Here is a 26148-nt window from a genome sequence, read left to right as displayed (position 1 = left end):
CAACCCTGTTCACAAGAGAATTACAAGTTCCCTCTCTCAGTACCTGGTTGCAGTGTTGCTTACTCATTACACACCTGACCTTCTCAGTGTTTGTATAAGTTACTCTACCTCCCCTGTACTACTCTATGGAGCGGTCACGTGACTGACTCTATGTATGATTAACATTTCCTCTATAATTATTATTATCAGCCCGTCTTCCTGTTATCACTATGCACATGCCTCCCTACTAACTCAGCGAAACTATTCTGCAGCCCGAAAACACTGTACGCGTCACTGTACAGAGACGGACGCTGCTCGCCTCCAATCAGCGCGCGGCAGCGGCTGAGCTGAGTGGGCGGGGATTACAGGCGACCAATGAGCACGGAGAAGGGGCGGGGAATAGAATGACAACAACAGTGACAGCGAGCGCGGGTGACGCCGGGGCCGCGGGGAGTCCGGGATGAGCGGCTGACGGTCTCCGGTCTCCTCCTGCTCACGTGCCGGCACCGGGACACCTGTCCACAGGATCCCCCACAGCAGGTGACTATCCACGGCTGACTGACTGTTCTGCGTTAGAAGCTTTAGCTGCCACATATTGGTTTTCTATTAGAAGGAAATGTCTAATCTGTGCGACATATAATAATCTGTATAATAACCCTGTGCGACATATAATAATCTGTATAATAACCCTGTGCGACATATAATAATCTCTGTATAATAACCCTGTGCGACATATAATAATCTCTATATAATAACCCTGTGCGACATATAATAATCTCTGTATAATAACCCTGTGCGACATATAATAATCTCTGTATAATAACCCTGTGCGACATATAATAATCTCTGTATAATAACCCTGTGCGACATATAATAATCTCTGTATAATAACCCTGTGCGACATATAATAATCTCTGTATAATAACCCTGTGCGACGTATAATAATCTCTGTATAATAACCCTGTGCGACATATAATAATCTCTGTATAATAACCCTGTGCGACATATAATAATCTCTGTATAATAACCCTGTGCGACGTATAATAATCTCTATATAATAACCCTGTGCGACATATAATAATCTCTGTATAATAACCCTGTGCGACATATAATAATCTCTGTATAATAACCCTGTGCGACATATAATAATCTCTGTATAATAACCCTGTGCGACATATAATAATCTCTGTATAATAACCCTGTGCGACATATAATAATCTCTGTATAATAACCCTGTGCGACATATAATAATCTCTCTATATAATAACCCTGTGCGACATATAATAATCTCTCTATATAATAACCCTGTGCGACATATAATAATCTCTCTATATAATAACCCTGTGCGACATATAATAATCTCTGTATAATAACCCTGTGCGACATATAATAATCTGTATAATAACCCTGTGCGACATATAATAATCTCTGTATAAGAACCCCGTGCGACATATAATAATCTCTGTATAATAACCCTGTGCGACATATAATAATCTCTGTATAATAACCCTGTGCGACATATAATAATCTGTATAATAACCCTGTGCGACATATAATAATCTCTGTATAATAACCCTGTGCGACATATAATAATCTCTGTATAATAACCCTGTGCGACATATAATAATCTCTGTATAATAACCCTGTGCGACATATAATAATCTCTGTATAATAACCCTGTGCGACATATAATAATCTCTGTATAATAACCCTGTGCGACATATAATAATCTCTGTATAATAACCCTGTGCGACATATAATAATCTCTGTATAATAACCCTGTGCGACATATAATAATCTCTGTATAATAACCCTGTGCGACATATAATAATCTCTCTATAATAACCCTGTGCGACATATAATAATCTCTGTATAATAACCCTGTGCGACATATAATAATCTCTGTATAATAACCCTGTGCGACATATAATAATCTCTGTATAATAACCCTGTGCGACATATAATAATCTCTCTATATAATAACCCTGTGCGACATATAATAATCTCTGTATAATAACCCTGTGCGACATATAATAATCTCTGTATAATAACCCTGTGCGACATATAATAATCTCTGTATAATAACCCTGTGCGACATATAATAATCTCTGTATAATAACCCTGTGCGACATATAATAATCTCCGTATAATAACTCTGTGCGACATATAATAATCTCTGTATAATAACCCTGTGCGACATATAATAATCTCTGTATAATAACCCTGTGCGACATATAATAATCTCTGTATAATAACCCTGTGCGACATATAATAATCTCTGTATAATAACCCTGTGCGACATATAATAATCTCTGTATAATAACCCTGTGCGACATATAATAATCTCTATATAATAAACCTGTGCGACATAATGTATGATGAATAATGTATAATAGCCAATGCTGCACTGCTTGATAGAACCCTGGGGGGCAAATGGCTTATAAAGTATCAGAACAAGGAAAAGTTTCTAAGTGATTGCAACAACAACTATGGTATTCCTACTACTATACTACCACCACCACCACTGTACTACTACTACTACACTACCACCACTACAGCAGCTGCTACTACTACTACTACTACTACTACTACTACTACTACTACTAATACTGCTGCACTAATACTACTACTACTCCAGCTGTTGTAGAACTACAACTCCCATCATGCCATGTTTTGTAACAGTCGGGGAATCACAGGTTGGGGAGGGCTGGTGTATTATATAACTCATCAGGGGTATCGGCTGCTTTTGGGGTAGTTGGGGGGGGGGGGGGTGAAGGTTTTCGCTTAGGACATTCCTGTATTGCTATATGTGTATCTCATACTATTAGCATAGAGTTTATATATTTCTTCCAATTTATAAATATACTGATAGCATAATATGGACCGTCTTTTGGCGCCTTATTACATCTGAGTTTATTATGCAGAGCTGCACCTAGTACCCACTGCTGTATATACAGACCTGCACCTAGTACCCACTGCTGTATATACAGACCTGCACCTAGTACCCCCTGCAGTATATACAGACCTGCACCTAGTAACCCCTGCAGTATATACAGACCTGCACCTAGTACCCCCTGCAGTATATACAGACCTGCACCCAGTACCCCCACTGTATATACAGACCTGCACCCAGTACCCCCACTGTATATACAGACCTGCACCTAGTCCCCCCCGCTGTATATACAGACCTGCACCCAGTACCCCCACTGTATATACAGACCTGCACCTAGTCCCCCCCGCTGTATATACAGACCTGCACCCAGTACCCCCACTGTATATACAGACCTGCACCCAGTACCCCCTGCTGTATATACAGACCTGCACCTAGTACCCCCTGCAGTATATACAGACCTGCACCCAGTACCCTCACTGTATATACAGACCTGCACCCAGTACCCCCCCGCTTTATACACAGACCTGCACCTAGTACCCCCCGCTGTATATACAGACCTGCACCTAGTACCCACTGCTGTATATAAAGACCTGCACCCAGTACCCCCCCGCTGTATATACAGACCTGCACCCAGTACCCCCCCGCTGTATATACAGACCTGCACCTAGTACCCCCCGCTGTATATACAGACCTGCACCTAGTACCCACTGCTGTATATAAAGACCTGCACCCAGTACCCCCCCGCTGTATATACAGACCTGCACCTAGTACCCCCTGCTGTATATACAGACCTGCACCTAGTACCCCCTGCTGTATATACAGACCTGCACCCAGTACTCCCCACTGTATATACAGACCTGCACCTAGTCCCCCCCCACTGTATATACAGACTTGCACCCAGTACTCCCCGCTGTATATACAGACCTGCACCCAGTACCCCCCGCTGTATATACATACCTGCACCCAGTACCCCCCGCTGTATATACATACCTGCACCCAGTACCCCCCGCTGTATATACAGACCTGCGCCCAGTACACCCCGCTGTATATACAGACCTGCACCCAGAACCCCCCGCTGTATATACAGACCTGCACCCAGTACCCCCCTGCTGTATATACAGACCTGCACGCAGAACCCCCCTGCTGTATATACAGACCTGCACCCAGAACCCTCTTCTGTATATACAGACCTGCACCCAGAACCCTCTTCTGTATATACAGACCTGCACCCAGGATTTAGTATGAGACACCCTGGACATTATCACGGGCTATAGACTAATAGCAGTCCTCCTGATTCTTGGCGGTCTTGTGTGCTCCTGCTCATAGACCACTAGGACAGGGACCTTTATAATGTTACCATCCCCCGCCTGGAGATTACTGGAGCGGAAGCAGCTTTGTGTTCACACTCGCAGGTTATCAGATTCATGGTTAGATAGGCTGATATAAGGCTTCCACATCACACATTATAACTGAATTATCATCTGTGTGGAGAGGAACTAACTCTGCCCTGTTTTGCATTCTTAGGGCCGGTTCACACTGAGCAAAAGCGGCACAATTCCGCGGCGGAGCTCTCCGCCGTGCTCAGTGTCCTGCTGTTAAGTGAATGGAGAGGGTACACGCTCGTCCACTGCCGCCGCTCTCCACTCAAAGAATGAACATGTTTATTCTTTGAGCGCAGAGGGAGCGGATAGGCGTGCGCTCTCCCATTCGCTCAAAGCAGGACACTGAGCACGGCGGAGAGCTCCGCCGTGGAATTGTGCCGCGTTTGCTCAGTGTGAACCGTCCCTTAGTGGTAAGTACAGAGAAGCCCCCCTTCTGGAGACACAGCCCCCATAGACCCTTAAAGGGGGGGGATTTTATTTAAAGTGGAACTGTCAGCAGATTACACAAATCTGGTATGTCCCTCAGGGCTCCAGACTAAAAAATTTACCTAGGAGCCATTGGCTCCTAACCTGAAAAATTTAGGCGCCAAATAGAATATTTGGTCGCCAACATTTTAAACCATGTAAAATTAATGTTATGTTACATGGGACTTACTGTGTGCAGAGGCCACGGCAGCATCCTCCTCCTTTAGATTCTCTCTTTTCTTAGTTTGAAAACGTTCAACATGGAAACTTGCAACTTGACAACCATATACAGTCTGACTCAGTACTTCAGCTTCACTTGGCTAGCCTTTTAATGAGGCTTACTCTTCTGAACTTGAACTTAAAAGCTTGCAACTTGACAACAATATACAGTCCACTAGAATGTGTGAGGTGGTCTACAAGTCAGGTTCTGAGTCAGTGTATATACATACAGACACTGAGGGAAGTGGTACTGTGCAGTGTATATACATACAGACACTGAGGGAAGTGGTACTGTGCAGTCTATACATACTGACACTGAGGGAAGTGGTACTATGCAGTGTATATATACAGACACTGAGGGAAGTGGTACTGTGCAGTGTATACATACACACACACTGAGGGAAGTGGTACTGTGCAGTGTATATACGTACAGACACTGAGGGAAGTGGTACTGTGCAGTGTATACATACAGACACTGAGGGAAGTGGTACTGTGCAGTGTATATACATACAGACACTGAGGGAAGTGGTACTGTGCAGTGTATATACACACACACACACACACTGAGGGAAGTGGTACTGTGCAGTGTATACATACAGACACTGAGGGAAGTGGTACTGTGCAGTGTATACACACACACACACACACTCTGAGGGAAGTGGTACTGTGCAGTGTATACATACAGACACTGAGGGAAGTGGTACTGTGCAGTGTATATACACACACACACACACTGAGGGAAGTGGTACTGTGCAGTCTATACATACCCCCCCCCCCCCCCCCGCACTGACTACCGCACCTGGCCGCCATCACAACAGACACTACCAATCAGCCGCCCAGGCTGCGGTCCCCCCACACAGATTAGTGGCCGGCCGCCACCCCTGCCGTCCCTCCGGTTGTACTCACACACACTATCCACAATCTTGGTGCCGCTGGGGTGCACTTGAAGAACCTCCGGGTGAGGAGAGGCGGGAGAGAGGCGCTGGAGGAGTGTGGCGCCTCTGCGGCCGTCCGTCCAATGAATGAAGGACGTGCGGGATGACGTCACTGGAGAAGCGTGTCCCCGCACACGTCATCCAGCACGTCCGTCATTCATTGGACGGACGGCCGCAGAGGCGCCACGTGCTTCGGTGCAGCGTGCGGAAGTCCTTAAAGAGACAGCCGCCGCCGGGGCCAGTCGCAAATGGCGCCCAGATTAATAAATCTGGGCGCCATTTGCAAGATATCAGTCGCATTGGCTACCATTTTGGTCGCCATCTGGAACCCTGTCCCTATTGCACAGGAGACGCTGAGGAGGAAGGTATGTGTCTCTTACCTTCCTCCTTGGGGCTGTTCCGGTGCATTTAGTCATGTTTCCCATGGTCAGGGGCCAGCCTAATTGGTGCTATGGGGGTGGGCTGTGCTTCTAGCGGTCTCACAAGACCATAGAGTACACGACTTACTGCAACGGAACCATGCAGAGGAGGAAGGTAAGACACATACCTTCCTCCTCGGCGTCTCTTGTGCAGTAGGGACATATCAGCAGGTTAGATTTGTCTAACCTGCTGATAGTTCCCCATTAAGGTCAGAGTATGGGGCAGATTAGGCAGAAGTTGCAGGCTTTTAGGTTTTTTCAAAAATGTAAAGCTTTTTGCCAATCTGTGCAGCACTCACAAAGTGAACAGGACTTGCTGCAAGGGAGCATGGCGTCACACACAATATTACAGTTCTCAAAATTTCTTGTGTATATAAACGTTCTGGAATATAAACAAACATGTATACCAGGCCTTAAAGGGGTTGTTCATGAAAAATGTTTTTCTTTCAAATCAACTGGTGCCAGAAAGTGCCAAAGATTTGCACTTTACTTTTATTTAAAAAATTTCACGCCCTCCAGTACTTATCAGCTGTCCAGTCTGGAGAGGTTTCCTATAGGGATTGGCTCTGGACAGTTCCTGTCATGGACAGAGGTGGCAGAAGAGAGTACTATGTCAGACTGGAGAGAATACACTACTTCCTGCAGGACATACAGCAGCTGATAAGTACTGGAAGATTACTTTTTTTTTTTTTTTTTTTTTTTTTTAATAAAAGTTAATTACAAATCTCTGGCACTTTCTGGCACCAGTTGACTTGAAATAATTCTTTTGGTGAACTGTCCCTTTAATAAGTTCCCACAAAATCTTTTCCAAAGAACAGGGGGTGAGTGGGGTTTGCAGAAGTCCATGTAGATGTATGGAATGGATTTCTGCATAAGATTGGCCTCATGTGGACATCGGTAGACATTATTCCCACACACTATATACAGTGTGTGTATATATATATATATATATATTAGTGTGTGTGTGTGTGAATATGGCCTCTGAGCTGTTAAACACCGGAACTAGTTTTGCAGTAGCAGCAGATAAATGCTCACATGTAACTTCCTGATTTAAGAGTCGACATGTACCTTCTCGCTATCACTATATGAGTAAGGGGGGAAGGGGGGGGTTTACTTTATTTTCCACCTTACACAGTAGAAAAGGTTAGAACAGTCATATTGTGGTTCTAGGATGGGCTATAATATGATTGTCTTTATGCATCCATATTACAGCTGCAAATCCTGTCCTTTTCCCCATCCCTTCTCTAGGTCAGGGATGGGGAACCTTCGGCCCTCCAGCTGTTGCAAAATTACAATCCCCATCATGCCTGGACAGCTAAAGCTTTAGTTTCGGCTGCCCAGGCATGATGGGAATTGTAGTTTTGCAACAGCTGGAGGGCCGAAGGTTGCCCAGATTTGGTGAGTCAAGCTCTTCCATGACTCAATCAGCATTGGATATTAAAGGACTTTTAAAAGGTTTAAAAAAAAAACACCAGGGTTGCCATTCTTTCAAAAACAGCTCCACAACTGTCCACAGGTTGTGTGTGGTACTGCAGCTCTGACCCACTCACTTCAGTGTATTTGAGCAGACACAACCGATGGACAGATGTGTCGCCATCCAGTACACCTTGTTTTACTGGATAAAACATACACTCAGCGGCCACGTTATTAGGTACACCATGCTAGTAACGGGTTGGACCCCCTTTTGCCTTCAGAACTGCCTCTATTCTTCGTGGCATAGATACAACAAGGTGCTGGAAGCTTCCTCAGAGATTTTGGTCCATATTGACATGATGGCATCACACAGTTGCCGCAGATTTGTCGCCTGCACATCCATGATGCCAATCTCCCGTTCCACCACATCCCAAAGATGCTCTATTGGATTGAGATCTGGTGACTGTGGAGGCCATTGGAGTACAGTGAACTCATTGTCATGTTCAAGAAACCAGTCTGAGATGATTCTAGCTTTATGACATGGCGCATTATCCTGCTGAAAGTAGCCATCAGATGTTGGGTACATTGTGGTCATAAAGGGATGGACATGGTCAGCAACAATACTCAGGTAGGCTGTGGCGTTGCAACGATGCTCAATTGGTACCAAGGGGCCCAAAGAGTGCCAAGAAAATATTCCCCACACCATGACACCACCACCACCAGCCTGAACCGTTGATACAAGGCAGGATGGATCCATGCTTTCATGTTGTTGAAGCCAAATTCTGACCCTACCATCCGAACGTCGCAGCAGAAATCGAGACTCATCAGACCAGGCAACGTTTTTCCAATCTTCTACTGTCCAATTTCGATGAGCTTGTGCAAATTGTAGCCTCAGTTTCCTGTTCTTAGCTGAAAGGAGTAGTGATGCACGATGCACCGAAATATTGATACTACTATCGATATTTCGGTCAGAAAAACGGTTCGATACCAGGATTTCCTGGTATCGATACTTCATGTTAATCTGCATAATAGTGCAGATTAACATAAAGTATGGTGCAGAGAACACGGCCGGCAGCTACCTGAGCGCCGGCCGTGTTCTCTGTGTGCCGCCCCCTGCCCCCTGGTGTCCCCTCCTCCGCCCCCGCGAGCTCTCCGCTCCCGGCGGCGCCAAATTTAAATAGCCGGCACACAGCGATCGCTAGTGCCGGCTATTTTAAAGGGTAGATGCCGCTGTCATAACCGACAGCGGCATTTAACCCCTGCAGAGCCGCTCAATATGCAGCACGAGTCTGCTGCATATGGATCGGCCCCTCACTGCTAATGACTACGGCCCGCAATCCCTCGGGCGGCAGTCATTCAACCATTCCAAATACGGGACCCGCCGGTGCTGCGGCAGCGGTCCCTTACACCAGCCAGTTCCCCAACCTCCGGGTCCACAATCCTGTCACCCCCCCCCCCCTTCCCGCGGGGCCCACAGATACAGTGGCACAACAACTCCCAGAATACCTTCTTGTGGGGAGTTGTTGTTCACAAGGAGGCATGCTGGGAGTTGGTGTGCCAGGAGGCTGCTAATGCATTACAACTCCCAGCAGCATACCTCCTTGTGCACTACATCCCCCAGCATACCTCTTTGTGCACGAGGAGGCATGCTGGGAGTTGTAGTGCACAAGAATGTATGCTGCATGGAGTTGTTGTGTCAGGAGCTGCACAACTGCAATTCCCAGCATACCTCCTTGTGCACTACAACTCCCAGCATACCTTCTTGTGGGGAGTTGCAAAGCACAAGGAATTATGATGGAAGTTGTTGTTCACCAGGAGGTATGCTGGGAGTTGTAGTGCACCAGGAGGTATGCTGGGAGGTGTAGTGCACAAGGAGGTATGCTGGGAGTTGCAGTTGCGCGGCAGCAGCCTTTCAAAACATCCCAGCATACCTTCTTATGCACTACAACTCCTAGCATACCTCCCTGTGCACTACAACTCCCCACAAGAAGGTATTCTGGGAGTTGTTGTGCACAGAGAGGTATGCTTGAGGTTAGAGGGGAATAAAAAATGTAAAAAAAAGTGTTTTAAAACAAAACAAAAAATAAAGGTTCTAATAATCCCCCCTTTTCCCTTTTTTCAAAAAAAAGTAAAAAAAAAAAAAAAAAAAAAAAAGAACATACATGTATCCATTACATGTGAATTGTCCGAACTATAAAATGTAACAAAGTGATCAAGAAGTCACATAAATAAAAATGTTGTGCATGGGGGGAACATATCTGTAGTCAGGGAAAAGGGAAATTATATTTGTATTTTTACGTATTTTTTTTTCTCAAACTTTTTATTTAGTATCGAATTGGTATTGAGTATCGAAATCCGAAAGCTGGTATCGGTATCGAACTCAAAATTCTGGTATCGTGACATCCCTAGAAAGGAGTGGCACCCGGTGGGGTCTTCTGCTGCTGTAGCCCATCTGCCTCAAAGTTGGCCGTACTGTGCGTTCAGAGATGCTCTTCTGCCTACCTTGGTTGTAACGGTTGGCTATTTGAGTCACTGTTGCCTTTCTATCAGCTCGAACCAGTCTGCCCATTCTCCTCTGACCTCTGGCATCAACAAGGCATTTCCGCCCACAGAACTGCCGCTCACTGGATGGTTTTTCTTTTTCGGACCATTCTCTGTAAACCCTTGAGATGGTTGTGCGTGAAAATCCCAGTAGATCAGCAGTTTCTGAAATACTCAGACCAGCCCTTCTGGCACCAACAACCATGCCACGTTCAAAGGCACTCAAATCACCTTTCTTCCCCATACTGATGCTTGGTTTGAACTGCAGGAGATTGTCTTGACCATGTCTACGTGCCTAAATGCACTGAGTTGCTGTGATTGGCTGATTAGAAAGTAAGTGGTAACGTGCAGTTGGACAGGTGTACCTAATAAAGTGGCCGGTGAGTGTAGAACAGATTTTAGAGTTCCTCTCTTGTTATTTGAAGCTTTAGGGAAGTTGGCAGAAAAAACCCTTCTGTTGTGCGGTATTACATTTCTGGAGTTTATAGACGCTGGAGAGTGACTCAACAAAATTATATAATATAATCCTTGTGAAAAGGCTGTAGTCTGCAAATGGGAGTATTGATGTTGTCATGCTATGCTTGGGTTTACCTATGTATACTGCTGTATGTTTCAGTAATTTTTTTGCTATGTCCACCTGGTTGGTGGTCTTAAAGGGAACCTGTCACGTTCATGCTGTCCAAACCTTTGGGGCAGTCCCTGGTGGCTTTATATCCACTCCAAGAGACTTGAGTGATAAATCTCTTGGTATACCCAAAAAGGGGGCAATCTATCAATTAAGATCGGTAGGACTGGTATAAGATGCCAGGGACCACCCCAATGGCAGCATGAAAGTGATTACAGGTTCCCTTTAAACAATAACAAGCTTCCTCTGTAGAGGATAGATGGTAGGGAGTATCAGACTACACAAAGTTTATTTGTAGTCGGTTACCACGGAGACACTTAGATATGCTGCAAGCAGCAAACAGAAAATGGTAGGATTTCTTCATTTAAATCTTGAAAGGATCGACAGAGTAGTTGCTATATGAGTCTGAATGTTCGATTAGATAAAAGTAATACTTAGGCCTCTTTCACAGGTTCAGCGATCTTTCTGGGCCGCAAAACCTCCTGTTACTTTTACTCCATGATTTGTGAAAAATCATCCATATTTGTATCCGTTCCTTTTCTGTAAAATGTGAATAGTACTACTTTGGTTATATTCAATCCATGTTTTTTACGGACGTCATGGATGTGACAACTGTGACGTCTGTAAAAAATAGGGATCTCATAGACTTCTATTGGCAATCTGTACCGCAGTCACAATCTGCACTAGGACATGTCCTATTTTTTTTTTTACCGAACGAATTACGGATCAAAATTAAAAAGGACTGTGTGAATAGCTGAATATAAATCAATGTGCTCTAAGCTGAACTGTATCCGCAATTACAGACAGCTTTACGGGCCGTGTGAATAAGGCCTTATATATCAAAGCTCAGTAACTAACAAGGGTTGTTGTACAATGAGAAGAAGATTAACACAGAGCCTATGAAGCAAAGCAGCCAAAGCTGGTGTGATGTAAGAACCTGCTGCAAGGTTGGCGTGTCAGGTACTTTCCAGTGTCTAGTAGTGATGTCACGATACCAGAATTTTGAGTTCGATACCAATACTTGATTTTTTAGTTCGATACTCAATACCAGTTCGATACCTCGAAAAAAAATACAACCCCCCCCCCTTATAAGATCAGCACCCTCCTCTCCTGACATCCTCTGTGCTGCTGTGACCTCCCCATAGATCAGCACACTCCTCTCCTGACATCCTCTGTGCTGTTGTGACGTCCCCTATAGATCAGCACACTCCTCTCCTGACATCCTCTGTGCTGCTGTGACCTCCCCATAGATCAGCACACTCCTCTCCTGACATCCTCTGTGCTGCTGTGACCTCCTCTATAGATCAGCACACTCCTTTCCTGACATCCTCTGTGCTGCTGTGACCTCCCCTATAGATCACCACCCTCCTCTCCTGACATCCTCTGTGCTGCTGGGACGCTGTGACCTCCCCTATAAGATCAGACCCCTCCTCTCCTGACATCCTCTGTGCTGCTGTGACCTCCTCTATCGATCAGCACACTCCTCTCCTGACATCCTCTGTGCTGCTGTGACCTCCCCTATCGATCAGCACACTCCTCTCCTGACATCCTCTGTGCTGCTGTGACCTCCCCTATAAGATCAGCACCCTCATCTCCTGACATCCTCTGTGCTGCTGTGACCTCCCCTATAAGATCAGCACCCTCATCTCCTGACATCCTCTGTGCTGCTGTGACCTCCCCTATAAGATCAGCACCCTCATCTCCTGACATCCTTTGTGCTGCTGTGACCTCTCCTATAAGATCAGCCCCCTCCTTTCCTGACATCCTCTGAGCTGCTGGGACCCTGCGACCTCTCCTATAAGATCAGCCCCCTCCTCTCTTGACATCCTCTGTGCTGCTGTGACCTCCCCTATAGGATCAGCCCCCTCCTCTCCTGACATCCTCTGTGCTGCTGTGACCTCCTCTATAGATCAGCACACTCCTTTCCTGACATCCTCTGTGCTGCTGTGACCTCTCATAAGATCAGCACACTCCTTCCTCTCCTGACATCCTCTGTGCTGCTGTGACCTCCCCTATAGATCACCCCCCTCCTCTCCTGACATCCTCTGTGCTGCTGGGACGCTGTGACCTCCCCTATAAGATCAGACCCCTCCTCTCCTGACATCCTCTGTGCTGCTGTGACCTCCTCTATCGATCAGCACACTCCTCTCCTGACATCCTCTGTGCTGCTGTGACCTCCCCTATCGATCAGCACACTCCTCTCCTGACATCCTCTGTGCTGCTGTGACCTCTCCTATAAGATCAGCCCCCTCCTTTCCTGACATCCTCTGAGCTGCTGGGACCCTGCGACCTCTCCTATAAGATCAGCCCCCTCCTCTCTTGACATCCTCTGTGCTGCTGTGACCTCCCTATAAGATCAGCACCCTCCTCTCCTGACATCCTCTGTGCTGCTGTGACCTCCCTATAAGATCAGCACCCTCCTCTCCTGACATTCTCTGTGCTGCTGTGACCTCCCCTATAAGATCAGCCCCCTCCTCTCCTGACATCCTCTGTGCTGCTGTGACCTCCCCTATAAGATCAGCCCCCTCCTCTCCTGACATCCTCTGTGCTGCTGTGACCTCTCATAAGATCAGCACACTCCTTCCTCTCCTGACATCCTCTGTGCTGCTGTGACCTCCCCTATAGATCACCCCCCTCCTCTCCTGACATCCTCTGTGCTGCTGTGACCTCCCCTATAAGATCAGCCCCCTCCTCTCCTGAGATCCTCTGTGCTGCTGTGACCTCTCATAAGATCAGCACACTCCTTCCTCTCCTGACATCCTCTGTGCTGCTGTGACCTCCCCTATAGATCACCCCCCTCCTCTCCTGACATCCTCTGTGCTGCTGTGACCTCCCCTATAAGATCAGCCCCCTCCTCTCCTGACATCCTCTGTGCAGCAAGGGACCAAACATTGTGTTTATTGGGGACAGCATGGGGGGGGGCAGTAGTGGGCGGATTGACGGGGGGGGATCCAGGTTGGGTGAACAGTCCAGGGTACATTTAATCAGCCACTGGGTACAGACTACAACCCCCACACTGCAGGGAGTTGGTGAAGGCTGCCAGGTCTGGACAGACAAGAGAGGGTTACTCTGCCTGGCAGGTCAGTTCCTGTCAGAGGGCAGGGGTTTAAGGGCAGGAATGTTAGGGGCACACTAGAGGGCAGGGATGTGGGGGGGGGGCACACCAGAGGGCAGGGATGTGGGGGGGGGGCACACCAGAGGGCAGGGGTTTAAGGTAGTGATGTCACGATACCAGAATTTTGAGTTCGATACCAATACTTGATTTTTTAGTTCGATACTCAATACCAGTTCGATACCTCGAAAAAAAATACAACCCCCCCCCTTATAAGATCAGCACCCTCCTCTCCTGACATCCTCTGTGCTGCTGTGACCTCCCCATAGATCAGCACACTCCTCTCCTGACATCCTCTGTGCTGTTGTGACGTCCCCTATAGATCAGCACACTCCTCTCCTGACATCCTCTGTGCTGCTGTGACCTCCCCATAGATCAGCACACTCCTCTCCTGACATCCTCTGTGCTGCTGTGACCTCCTCTATAGATCAGCACACTCCTTTCCTGACATCCTCTGTGCTGCTGTGACCTCCCCTATAGATCACCACCCTCCTCTCCTGACATCCTCTGTGCTGCTGGGACGCTGTGACCTCCCCTATAAGATCAGACCCCTCCTCTCCTGACATCCTCTGTGCTGCTGTGACCTCCTCTATCGATCAGCACACTCCTCTCCTGACATCCTCTGTGCTGCTGTGACCTCCCCTATCGATCAGCACACTCCTCTCCTGACATCCTCTGTGCTGCTGTGACCTCCCCTATAAGATCAGCACCCTCATCTCCTGACATCCTCTGTGCTGCTGTGACCTCCCCTATAAGATCAGCACCCTCATCTCCTGACATCCTCTGTGCTGCTGTGACCTCCCCTATAAGATCAGCACCCTCATCTCCTGACATCCTTTGTGCTGCTGTGACCTCTCCTATAAGATCAGCCCCCTCCTTTCCTGACATCCTCTGAGCTGCTGGGACCCTGCGACCTCTCCTATAAGATCAGCCCCCTCCTCTCTTGACATCCTCTGTGCTGCTGTGACCTCCCCTATAGGATCAGCCCCCTCCTCTCCTGACATCCTCTGTGCTGCTGTGACCTCCTCTATAGATCAGCACACTCCTTTCCTGACATCCTCTGTGCTGCTGTGACCTCTCATAAGATCAGCACACTCCTTCCTCTCCTGACATCCTCTGTGCTGCTGTGACCTCCCCTATAGATCACCCCCCTCCTCTCCTGACATCCTCTGTGCTGCTGGGACGCTGTGACCTCCCCTATAAGATCAGACCCCTCCTCTCCTGACATCCTCTGTGCTGCTGTGACCTCCTCTATCGATCAGCACACTCCTCTCCTGACATCCTCTGTGCTGCTGTGACCTCCCCTATCGATCAGCACACTCCTCTCCTGACATCCTCTGTGCTGCTGTGACCTCTCCTATAAGATCAGCCCCCTCCTTTCCTGACATCCTCTGAGCTGCTGGGACCCTGCGACCTCTCCTATAAGATCAGCCCCCTCCTCTCTTGACATCCTCTGTGCTGCTGTGACCTCCCTATAAGATCAGCACCCTCCTCTCCTGACATCCTCTGTGCTGCTGTGACCTCCCTATAAGATCAGCACCCTCCGCTCCTGACATTCTCTGTGCTGCTGTGACCTCCCCTATAAGATCAGCCCCCTCCTCTCCTGACATCCTCTGTGCTGCTGTGACCTCCCCTATAAGATCAGCCCCCTCCTCTCCTGACATCCTCTGTGCTGCTGTGACCTCTCATAAGATCAGCACACTCCTTCCTCTCCTGACATCCTCTGTGCTGCTGTGACCTCCCCTATAGATCACCCCCCTCCTCTCCTGACATCCTCTGTGCTGCTGTGACCTCCCCTATAAGATCAGCCCCCTCCTCTCCTGACATCCTCTGTGCTGCTGTGACCTCTCATAAGATCAGCACACTCCTTCCTCTCCTGACATCCTCTGTGCTGCTGTGACCTCCCCTATAGATCACCCCCCTCCTCTCCGGACATCCTCTGTGCTGCTGTGACCTCCCCTATAAGATCAGCCCCCTCCTCTCCTGACATCCTCTGTGCAGCAAGGGACCAAACATTGTGTTTATTGGGGACAGCATGGGGGGGGGCAGTAGTGGGCGGATTGACGGGGGGGGATCCAGGTTGGGTGAACAGTCCAGGGTACATTTAATCAGCCACTGGGTACAGACTACAACCCCCACACTGCAGGGAGCTGGTGAAGGCTGCCAGGTCTGGACAGACAAGAGAGGGTTACTCTGCCTGGCAGGTCAGTTCCTGTCAGAGGGCAGGGGTTTAAGGGCAGGAATGTTAGGGGCACACTAGAGGGCAGGGATGTGGGGGGGGGGCACACCAGAGGGCAGGGATGTGGGGGGGGGGGCACACCAGAGGGCAGGGGTTTAAGGGCAGGAATGTTAGGGGCACACTAGAGGGCAGGGATGTGGGGGGGGGGGCACACCAGAGGGCAGGGATGTGGGGGGGGGCACACCAGAGGGCAGGGGTTTAAGGGCAGGAATGTTAGGGGCACACTAGAGGGCAGGGATGTGGTGGGGGGGGGCACACCAGAGGGCAGGGGTTTAAGGGCAGGAATGTTAGGGGCACACCAGAGGGCAGGGGTTTAAGGGCAGGAATGTTAGGGGCACACTAGAGGGCTGGGATGTGGTGGTGGGGGGGGGCACACCAGAGGGCAGGGATGTGGGGGGGGCACACAAGAGGGCAGGGATGTGGGGGGGGGGGGGGGGGGCACACTAGAGGGCAGGGATGTGGGGGGGGGCACACCAGAGGGCAGGGGTTTAAGGGCAGGAATGTTAGGGGCACACTAGAGGGCAGGGATGTGGGGGGGGGCACACTAGAGGGCAGGGATGTGGGGGGGGGGGCACACCAGAGGGCAGGGATGTGGGGGGGGGCACACTAGAGGGCAGGGATGTGGGGGGGGGCACACTAGAGGGCAGGGATGTGGGGGGGGGCACACTAGAGGGCAGGGATGTGGGGGGGGGCACACTAGAGGGCAGGGATGTGGGGGGCACACCAGAGGGCAGGGATGTGGGGGGCACACCAGAGGGCAGGGATGTGGGGGGCACACCAGAGGGCAGGGATGTGGCTGGGGGGGGGCACACCAGAGGGCAGGGATGTGGGGGGGGGGACACACCAGAGGGCAGGGATGTTTGCAATGTCTGCACACATCCCCTGCTCTCACTGCGGTACCACTCAAAGCATGAGGCTTGTCAAAGCAGAGGGGAGGGGGGATTTGTAAAGGGAGTTTAAGGTGGAACAGACAGCCTGAACCTCGGCCAGCAGGAAGATTAACCTTTGCTGCTGGCCAAGATTCAGGCTGTCTGTTCCACCTTAAATTAGCTCCCTTTACAAATCCCCCTCCCCTCAGCTCCGGGAAGCTCCCAGCTGTCAGGCCTCCGTTCCTCCGTGCATATTCATGTGTGCACACTCAGGCCGGTCAGGAAGCGCAGCCACCGAGAGTGTGCACACATGAATATGCATAGGAACAGCGCCGCAGATGGACGGCTGCATGACAGGGGGGACAGGAGGCTGCGGTGTGACGGGCTGCGGGTGATTAGCAGCGGGGGGTCTGTTACACACAGTAGCCGACCCCCACTGCTTCTGGAGAGGCTCAGGATGGGTCAGAGGCCGCTGTCAGTTGTGACAGCCGCATCTGCACAGTTATATAGCCGGCACATGCGATCGCTGTGTGCCGGCTATAACTTCTCACTGCAGTGAGCGGAGGAAGGGGCGGGCGGAGGAGGAGGAGGAAGTGACGCCAGGGGGCAGAGGGCAGCACACAGAGAACATGGCCGGCGCTTAGCTAGCCGCCGGCCGTGTTCTCTGCTCTATACTTTATGTTAAGCTGCGTTATTAGGCAGCTTAATATAAAGTATCGATACCAGGAAATCCTGGTACCGAATCGTTTTTTGGCCCGAAATATCGATAGTAGTATCGATATTTCGGTGCATCGTGCATCCCTAGTGTCTAGTAATAACAATTTAGAAATAATGAAAAGATAATGGTCTGTGTATGGACGTTACATGTCAGCCGTAAAAAAAACAAAAAAAATGAGTGTCAAGCAAGCAAAAAAAGACGTTGTGTGGTTGTGGCCTGGAGGGGTTCTGGAGTCCACTCCTATAGGTGATAGAAGTAATTGAGGGAGCAGTGTACCAGGTAAGAGAGGATACAGAAGGTTTCAGCAGTCCAAGCAATAATGCTGACTGGATGGACAGGACCACAATAAATAGGATAAGGAACTCCCAACACCTATCTTAGGCATCTAAATTAGACTTTGTTGGCTTTAACAATTCCTTTATTTATATAATAAGCTCTTTAAATAACTGGTTATTGCTCCGATTGCCCCCGGTCCCCATTAGGGTTCCCAATCTGAATTCCTTCCGTTGGGAGGAAACCAACGCAAACACAGGAGAGCATACAGACTCATTGCGGGTGATGTCTTTGGTGGGATGAAAATCCTGTATCTGTTTCACACGTAATTCGTGCTTCTACAGATGCGTTTGTAGAAGCACGAATCACGTGTGAAACAGCTGTTACGCCTCCAGCAATCATGCCGATGCTAGCGTCCCCGTTCCTAGCTGCACGGGCGTTTTAAAGATAATGAAATAAAGACGACAATTTTAATGGTGAGTGCCCTCTTTTCAATTTTTCTTTCATTTCGATTTTGCATCAATCTTTTTCTCTGATTAGAGTGAGCACTACATAAATTATAATTCCACTCCTTGCATTTTTTACTTGGCTCCTGTGTGAGTACTGTGGTCGTGCCAACCGCTGTGTCTTGTATTTTTCTTTTTGAAGAGTTCATGCAGATGTGCCTAAAATATGTTAAAGGGGTTGTCCAGCGAAAATCTTTTTCTTTCAAAACAACGGGTTTTAGAAAGTTATTTAGATTTGTAAGGCTGGGTTCACACTGTGTATTTGCAATCCATTTAGCGGATACGTTTTATGGTAAAAACGGATGCAATTGTGTGTCAACCGTTTGGATCTGTTTTTCCATTAACTTCCATTTAAAAAAAACGGATTGAAATGGGTGCGTTTTTTTAACGGACACAAAAGTAGTGTTGACTACGTTTTTCGGTCCGTTTAAAAATAACCAATTAAAAACTGATACGATGAACAGTTTGCAAAAATGTAGTGTGAATATAGCCTAATTTACTTCTATTTAAAAAGTCTTCCCATACTTATCAGCTGGTGTATGTCCTGCAAGAAGTGGTGTATTCTTTTCAGTCTGACAGCAGGAAGTGGTGTTTACTTTTCAGTCAGATCAGCAGCAAATCCTCATAGGAAACCTCTCCTGGTTTGGACAGTTCCTGTCTCGGACAGAGATGTCTGCAGAGAGCACTGTGTCAGACAGAAAAGAAATCACCACTTCATGTTAGACATACAGCAGCTGATAAGTACTGGAAGACTTGAGATTTTTAAATAGAAGTAAATAACAAATGTGTATAAATTTGTGAAACCAGTGCATTTGAAAGAAAAAGAGTACCCCTTTAATTCCCGAGGATCGGTGAGCATTGTCAGGCATGGCTCAAAATGTCCATCAAATTGGGAACCAAACGTTGGGAGCTATGGTTGTACTGATGCTGTCACCAAGTCATTTCTAACGCGTAATAACTCTTGTCTTTGCAGCGGTAACACAGTAGACATGTCATTGTTCCTCTGCGAGTTGGAAATCCTGGACCGGAAGTAAAGATGGGCTTCCTCTACGTGGTGGAGCCAGTCATGGCCGTCTACTGCTTCGCCAGTTTTGCCAGTTACCCTTTAATGCAGCAGTACGTGTATCAGCGATTCTGGGAGGATAAGTTCAATAGCAGCGTCTTCTACAGCGACAACATATCACATTGTGAGACCAACCAAAGTAACCCCAACTATGTACACCAGAAGGTAAGGAGAGGCTAATAACTGGTGGTGGTGCAGATTAACCATAGGGGGAGATTTATCCAACAGGGTGTAAAGTGAAACCGGCTCAGTTGCCCCTAGCAACTAATCAGATTCCACCTTTCATTCCTCACACATTCTTTGGAAAATAAAAAGTGGAATCTGATTGGTTGCTAGGGGCAACTGAGCCAGTTTCACTTTACACCATGTTTGATAAACCTCCCCCATAGTTGCTATAGTTCACCTGTAGCCTTACATTCATTGGATGTTGTGGTGGAGGGGACATGGGATTTACTCTCTAATCTCCTAGTCAGATGACTTGTTATGTGAAAGTTATTTTGCTCTTCACCATCATCACATTGACAACCTTTAATATAACTACGGGCCATCTAGTGTCAGCTCTCCAGGTTACTATAGGTTATCACTGAGGAGTGGTAGGCGGCTGCTGTGGCTGATAAAAGGGTTCGCCGGGCAACCACTATCATCAGTTAGAAAAATATATATGTGTATGTGTAGAAAATCGCAGTAAAGTAAAAAAAACACAATGTTTATTCCACCCAAAACTTGCGACGTTTCGCTCCCTCACTGAGAGCTTTTTGCTTGAAAAAGCTCTCAGTGAGGGATCGAAACGTTGCAAGTTTTGGGTGGAATAAACATCGTATTTTTTTGACTTTACTCGGAGTGATGCGGTTTTCTACTTTTATATACTTCAAGCACTGTTGGTCCCTTGTGCTGACCGCCTGGCACCCATCTGCATTATACATTTGAGGAGTGCTGCAGGACTTTCTTGTTCTCTATCTATCTATCTATCTCTATCTAATATATATATATATATATATATATATATATATATATATATATATATATTATTATACTGGTCCATCATATCTCCAAAAATTCTAGTGCAGCATGGGAATGAAGGATCTGTGGAGGTTCAAGGGGTTAATAACGAGTTGTTTCTGTTGATCTTTCATAATGTTCTTAGGTCTTGAATTACACGATCTGTTTGGAGGAAGTGCTTGGAACCCAATATCAAGCGACTCGATAGCTATTTAGTTTTCTGCACAGCATCCAGACTATGTAAGCCAGGAGATCAGTGCACCGTAATAGACCTGTCTAGGGTGCTTATAAGGTCTGCACCAATATACATGTACAGGACACAGCGTAAACCAGAAAAAATGCCTGGTTATATTTGCAGATTTAATATTGATTCTCCGTAGAGTAATTATTTTGGAGTCCCCTAAGGCTGTGATCACTAAAATAAAACGAACAAACAAAAAAAAGGTCAACACATCCAGTAGAACAATTATGACTATGCAGGTTTATGCTGCTGTGGCTGAAATACGGAACGGAAATACAGAATACAGAACAGAAAAGCACAGCAGTACACGGCAAAGGCTAAGATACATGTGTAATATAGAGATTTCTGAATTGCAATACAGCTATAGAAAAAAGAGTTTTTTAACAGACCATATGAGTAAATAAGGTGACCTCAATATTCATGCTGATATATACCACAGCGTACAAGTGCTGAATCCATTGCATTCAATATAACTTACATACCGTAGAGTAAAACTTTGTTTGGCCTGTTTCTAAGCATATACTCTTATTGTGCAGCCGTGTGCACTTTGCAGTCCTGTAAAAAATAGTATTCTTTTGGCCTCCTTAAGGTTTTTAAGGTACGAGGAGTAGCACTGTTTCTGGTCATTATTATAACTTTTTATGCTATTTTTACCAGTTTTCCCCTTTCAGGCTCCATTGCTAACTTTTAGTTGTCCTTGTAGTAGGGAGATGGAGATTAGCTTCTATGATCCTGCTTCCTTCTATTTGTATAGCACACCCTTAGAAGCAGCAGCAGCATGATGAACGTTATAGAGCAGTACAGAGCAGTGTAAGCTTTGCATCAAGCACTGGGGTAAGATATAATACAGCAATCTGAGTGGAGAAGCCCTTAATATTGTTTTTGACATCACACACATATGTTAGGAACTTTGCAGAATGTCTCATACACATACACAACCTTGTCCAGATTTACAGATTTTCAACAAAAATGTTTGGGAATCCATTGTAACGCTGAAACTATTTTCTTTTAGGAGGTCCAAAAAAGAGCGTCCATGTTCTATACAACACTGGATTTATCATCACTTATTCCAAGTCTACTAATGGCATTGATCCTGGTGTCCTATGGAGATCAACGTGGACGCAAAGCATCACTGCTGCTGCCCTCTGTAGGGGCCTTAGTGACTCTCGGCGCATACAGCTCGACTTCTTTCTTCGACCTGCCCTTAGAAATCTTATACATATCTTCTGTCTTCAGTGGATTCTTAGGCGGCTTTGCTACATTTATTGGGGGATGCTTCTCTTATATAGCGGACATAGCTAAAGACGTGCAGAAGAAGAATATACGCATCGCCTTTATTGACATGGTCCTAGGGGTGTCGAGCGGGGTGGCAGGGATCACATCGGGGTATATTATCAGAGCATTAGGATTTAATTGGTCCTTTGCCCTTCCGGCTTTTCTCCACATCCTCAATATTTTGTATATTCTTTTTATACTGGAAGAGACTGTGAAAAGGACAGAATTCCAGCAGAACGTGCTGAGTAAAGATGGCTTCAAGGATTTGTTCTCCGGAGTTTTTCTACTTTTTAAGCATGCATCAAGCAAGAAGCGGCTGGCTATAAGCCTGCTCATGTTCGCCTTCATGGCCTACTTGTTTACAGACTTTGGAGCGGTGGGCCTCTTCACTCTTTATGAGTTGGGTTCTCCTCTCTGTTGGGATCCTGTACTTATTGGGTGGGGGTCAGCCCTGTCCACGCTCTGCTTCGTTGGGAGTTTTCTTGGTGTATTCTTGTTTACACGTTGCATGAAAGATGCCTACATCGTCTTCATTGGGATGGCGTCATGGATTGCAGGCATTACTATGGCTGCCTTCGCTACCACTACAGTGACCATGATGCTAGGTAAGATGCACTGTAGCCCATGTTTACTGAAACTATTACAATTTTCGTAGCCTTAGCTATGTTTGTTATGTGACACAAGAAGTTTAAAGGGTTAAAAAAAAAAATCTGCACTTTTGCTAAAATATGGTATCTGACTGCTGGAAAACCCACTCATCTTGATGACAAAGGGGGCAGCACTCTGTTGGTTTTACTGGATCCGACACCATCTATAAGACTCACTATGGCAGCTGGTTGGTCTCCACAAGAGAACACTCTACCTCTCAGACTCGTAGCAAAGAGTTCTTACCCAGCCAACGTCTTGGTATGGGCCAATGAGGAACCAGAACCCTAAACTAGCTTCAGATGAGGAGATTCTGGCTTGGCCAATAATTATTAGTAGGTTAGACTTTGGTTTATGTGGTACCTACTTCTAATAGGTAGGTGAGCTTTCTTTTAGGGGGAGAGCTAATTTGTATACACTCAACCAGGATAAAGGTACAATGAAACGTGCCACATTGCTCTACTTATAATATATCGGTGGCAAATGCATTGGCCCTTCTAAAGGGATAGGGCCTGATTATCATGCGAAAATTGTTAAGTCGATCGAATTTAAACCATATTCATCCTGTGTAATAGCAGGCAACGAAAAATCGTTTGTGTGTCATTGAGCGTTGATTTAGATCTGACCCTAAAATCATTGTTAATCGTTCGCATTCTGCATTCGTTCACTAATCATTCAGAGTAATTCCAAATCTTCCCATCTTTTGCTAGAATCAGATGGAGTAAACGATTGTAGTCACGATCGCTGTAATGATCGTAACTAACGACTATTGTTCTGTTTAACATGGTGAACGATTTCAGGTTAACGATTGTTTGCGATTGTCAATCGTTAAAAATGCCTTTGTCTAATAGGACTCTTTGGCTGCATTCCCATGTTCCGTGTTCCTCACGGAACGTGGAATGCCTGTAACTGATTCCCCTCATCCCTCCCCCCCCCCCCTGTAATTAGGTGCTGAGAGCCGGGGAACTGTACAGATATGCACCGCACTGTAATCAAGCAGCCCCCGGCTCTGTCATTACAGCGCGGCGCATATGGGCCCTATTCCACGGGACGATTATTGTTCGCATAATCGTTAACGATAAACAATCCAAACGACTGCTATGGCGAAAGACCTGAAGTCGTTCACCCATTTACATGGAACGATAATCGTTACTTATGATCGTTCTTGCGGTCGTCTTGTCATCGCTATTGTGTTCGTCACTACTGCGAACGACCGAACGACGTCTCATTCAATGCGAACGAGCAACGATAAAAATAGGTCCAGGTCTTATTAAATGATAAACGATTTCTCGTTCGGTAGTTAATCGTTAACTGCTATTGAAACGAACGATTATCGCTTAGATTCGAACGATTTAACGATAATCTGAACGATAATCGTCCCGTGCAATAGGGCCCTATCTGAACAGTTCCCCCGCTCCCAGCATCTGATAACAGATGCTGCCCGGGCGGGGGAGAGTCCGTTACAGTCATTCCACGTCCGTGTTCCGTGAGGAACACGGAACGTGGGAATGCAGCCTTACACTGAAGGGAAGCCACCATGGCATATGTAACTGAGCACAGGATAGCCTCACATACAGTATAATTTGGACTTCAGACTTTGAGGTCCAGCCACCGAGATAATCTGCAGGGCGATGTTTGCTTCTCTAAGTGTGAGGAGTTTGAGTGATATTAAATGACAATGAGTTTCTACATCTTGTGAAAATCCCCTTTATTAAATCAGAAAGCTCTATGAAAGTGATATTGTAGAGAGTGCATTTTAAGCACCTTAGGCTGGGTTCACACTACGCATATTTCAGTCAGTATTGTGGTCCTCATATTGTAACCAAAACCAGGAGTGGATTGAAAGCACAGAAAGGCTCTGTTCACACAATGTTGAAATTAAGTGGATGGCCGCCATTTTATAACAAATATTTCCTGTTATTTTCAAACAGCGGCTGCTGTATTAAAATAATGTCCGTTATTTACCGTTATATGGCCGCCATCAACTCAATTTCAGCAGTGTATGAACAGATCCTTTCTGTTTTCAATCCACTCCTGGTTGAGGTTGCAATATGAGGACCACAACACTGACTGAAATATGCTGTGTGTGAACCTAGCCTTAAAGTGTACCTAAACTTCAGAGAAGTTACACCTAGTTATTAATTCTAGGAGTAATAACAAAGTGACCGCACAATGCAGAGTTATAAGAAGAGGGGTTCTACAATTGGGATTATAGGTGGTAACTAAATCAGACATGTCAGGAGCGGTGACATTCCCTCAATAGGTTTATTCCTATGATTTACACATTATTCTTTATAAGTGGATGGGCACTAAAACTTATCGTTTCTGAGTCACCTTTTTCTATGTCCAGATAAGATTTATAGTCTGGATTTATCATATCAGTATTTATTGCACAAGCAGTAAGAGAGATAAACACAGTTTTATTGCCTTTTTTCCATGTCAGGTAGAACATAACCAGAAATCAGCAATTATTGGTAAAATAGGATAAATATAGCTATTGTGGGTACATGAAAATGTATATAACTAGAGATGAGCAAACCTCGAGTGCGTTCGGGTTCATCCGGCATTTGATTACTAGTGGCTGCAGAAGTTGGATGCTGCCTGAAAAACATGGAAACAGCCTATGGCCTATGACTGTGTCCATGTTTTCCAGGACTCCTCAGGGCTGCCGCTGCATCCAACTTTTTCAGCCACCAGAAATCAAATGCCGCACGCTGGCGTTCATACAGACCCGAGCGTGCTTAAAGAGGACCTGTCACCCCCCGTGCCGGGGTGACAGGCTCCCGACCCCCAGTTAGATCCCCTTATACGTACCTCATCCCACCGAGTCCCGCTGCTGGAGCCGGTCCCGGGACGGAGATATTCAGGTCAGAAGCCGGCACGCGCGCTCTGGAGGGAGGTCCGGCGTCCATAGAGAATGAATGGAGCCGGACTCATCTCTGCAGCGCGTGCACGGCTCCATTCATTTTCTATGGACGCCGGACCTCTCTCCAGAGCGCGCGCGCCGGCTTCTGGCCAGGATATCTCCGTCCCGGGGCCGGCTCCAGCAGCGGGACTCGGCGGGATGAGGTACGTACATGTATAAGGGGATCTAACTGGGGTCGGGAGCCTGTCACCCCGGCACGGGGGTGATAGGTTTGCTTATATATAATAATATATATATATATATTATTAAGCCTAAAAATAGCTGGAATAGTGAATAACTTGATATATGTGGATATGAGAATAATTATCACAGTCATATTGCTAAGGCCAGGTGCATACTAGTGTATGTTACAGAACAGATGCTGACCTATACTGTAGCGTACAGCATGAGATGCTATTTATTACATTGACC

At 46.8% G+C, this 26148-nt stretch overlaps 1 protein-coding gene across 1 annotated transcript in view; it reads left to right on the top strand.

Annotated features, from left to right (window-relative positions):
• Window positions 1-393: 393 nt before the first annotated feature.
• Window positions 394-26148, top strand: part of SLC46A3 (solute carrier family 46 member 3) — a 33756-nt gene continuing 8001 nt past the window's right edge. The window contains exons 1-3 of the mRNA XM_069969873.1: window positions 394-519; window positions 19562-19816; window positions 21904-22771. Coding sequence (XP_069825974.1) covers window positions 19625-19816; window positions 21904-22771 — 1060 coding nt within the window. The 5' untranslated portion in view covers window positions 394-519; window positions 19562-19624. The remainder of the gene's footprint in view (window positions 520-19561; window positions 19817-21903; window positions 22772-26148) is intronic.

This window comes from Dendropsophus ebraccatus, chromosome 5 (assembly GCF_027789765.1).
Source record: "Dendropsophus ebraccatus isolate aDenEbr1 chromosome 5, aDenEbr1.pat, whole genome shotgun sequence".
NCBI classification, from domain to species: Eukaryota; Metazoa; Chordata; class Amphibia; order Anura; family Hylidae; genus Dendropsophus; species Dendropsophus ebraccatus.
Note: the sequence above shows the minus strand (reverse complement) of the source record. Positions and strands in the feature narration are given on the sequence as shown.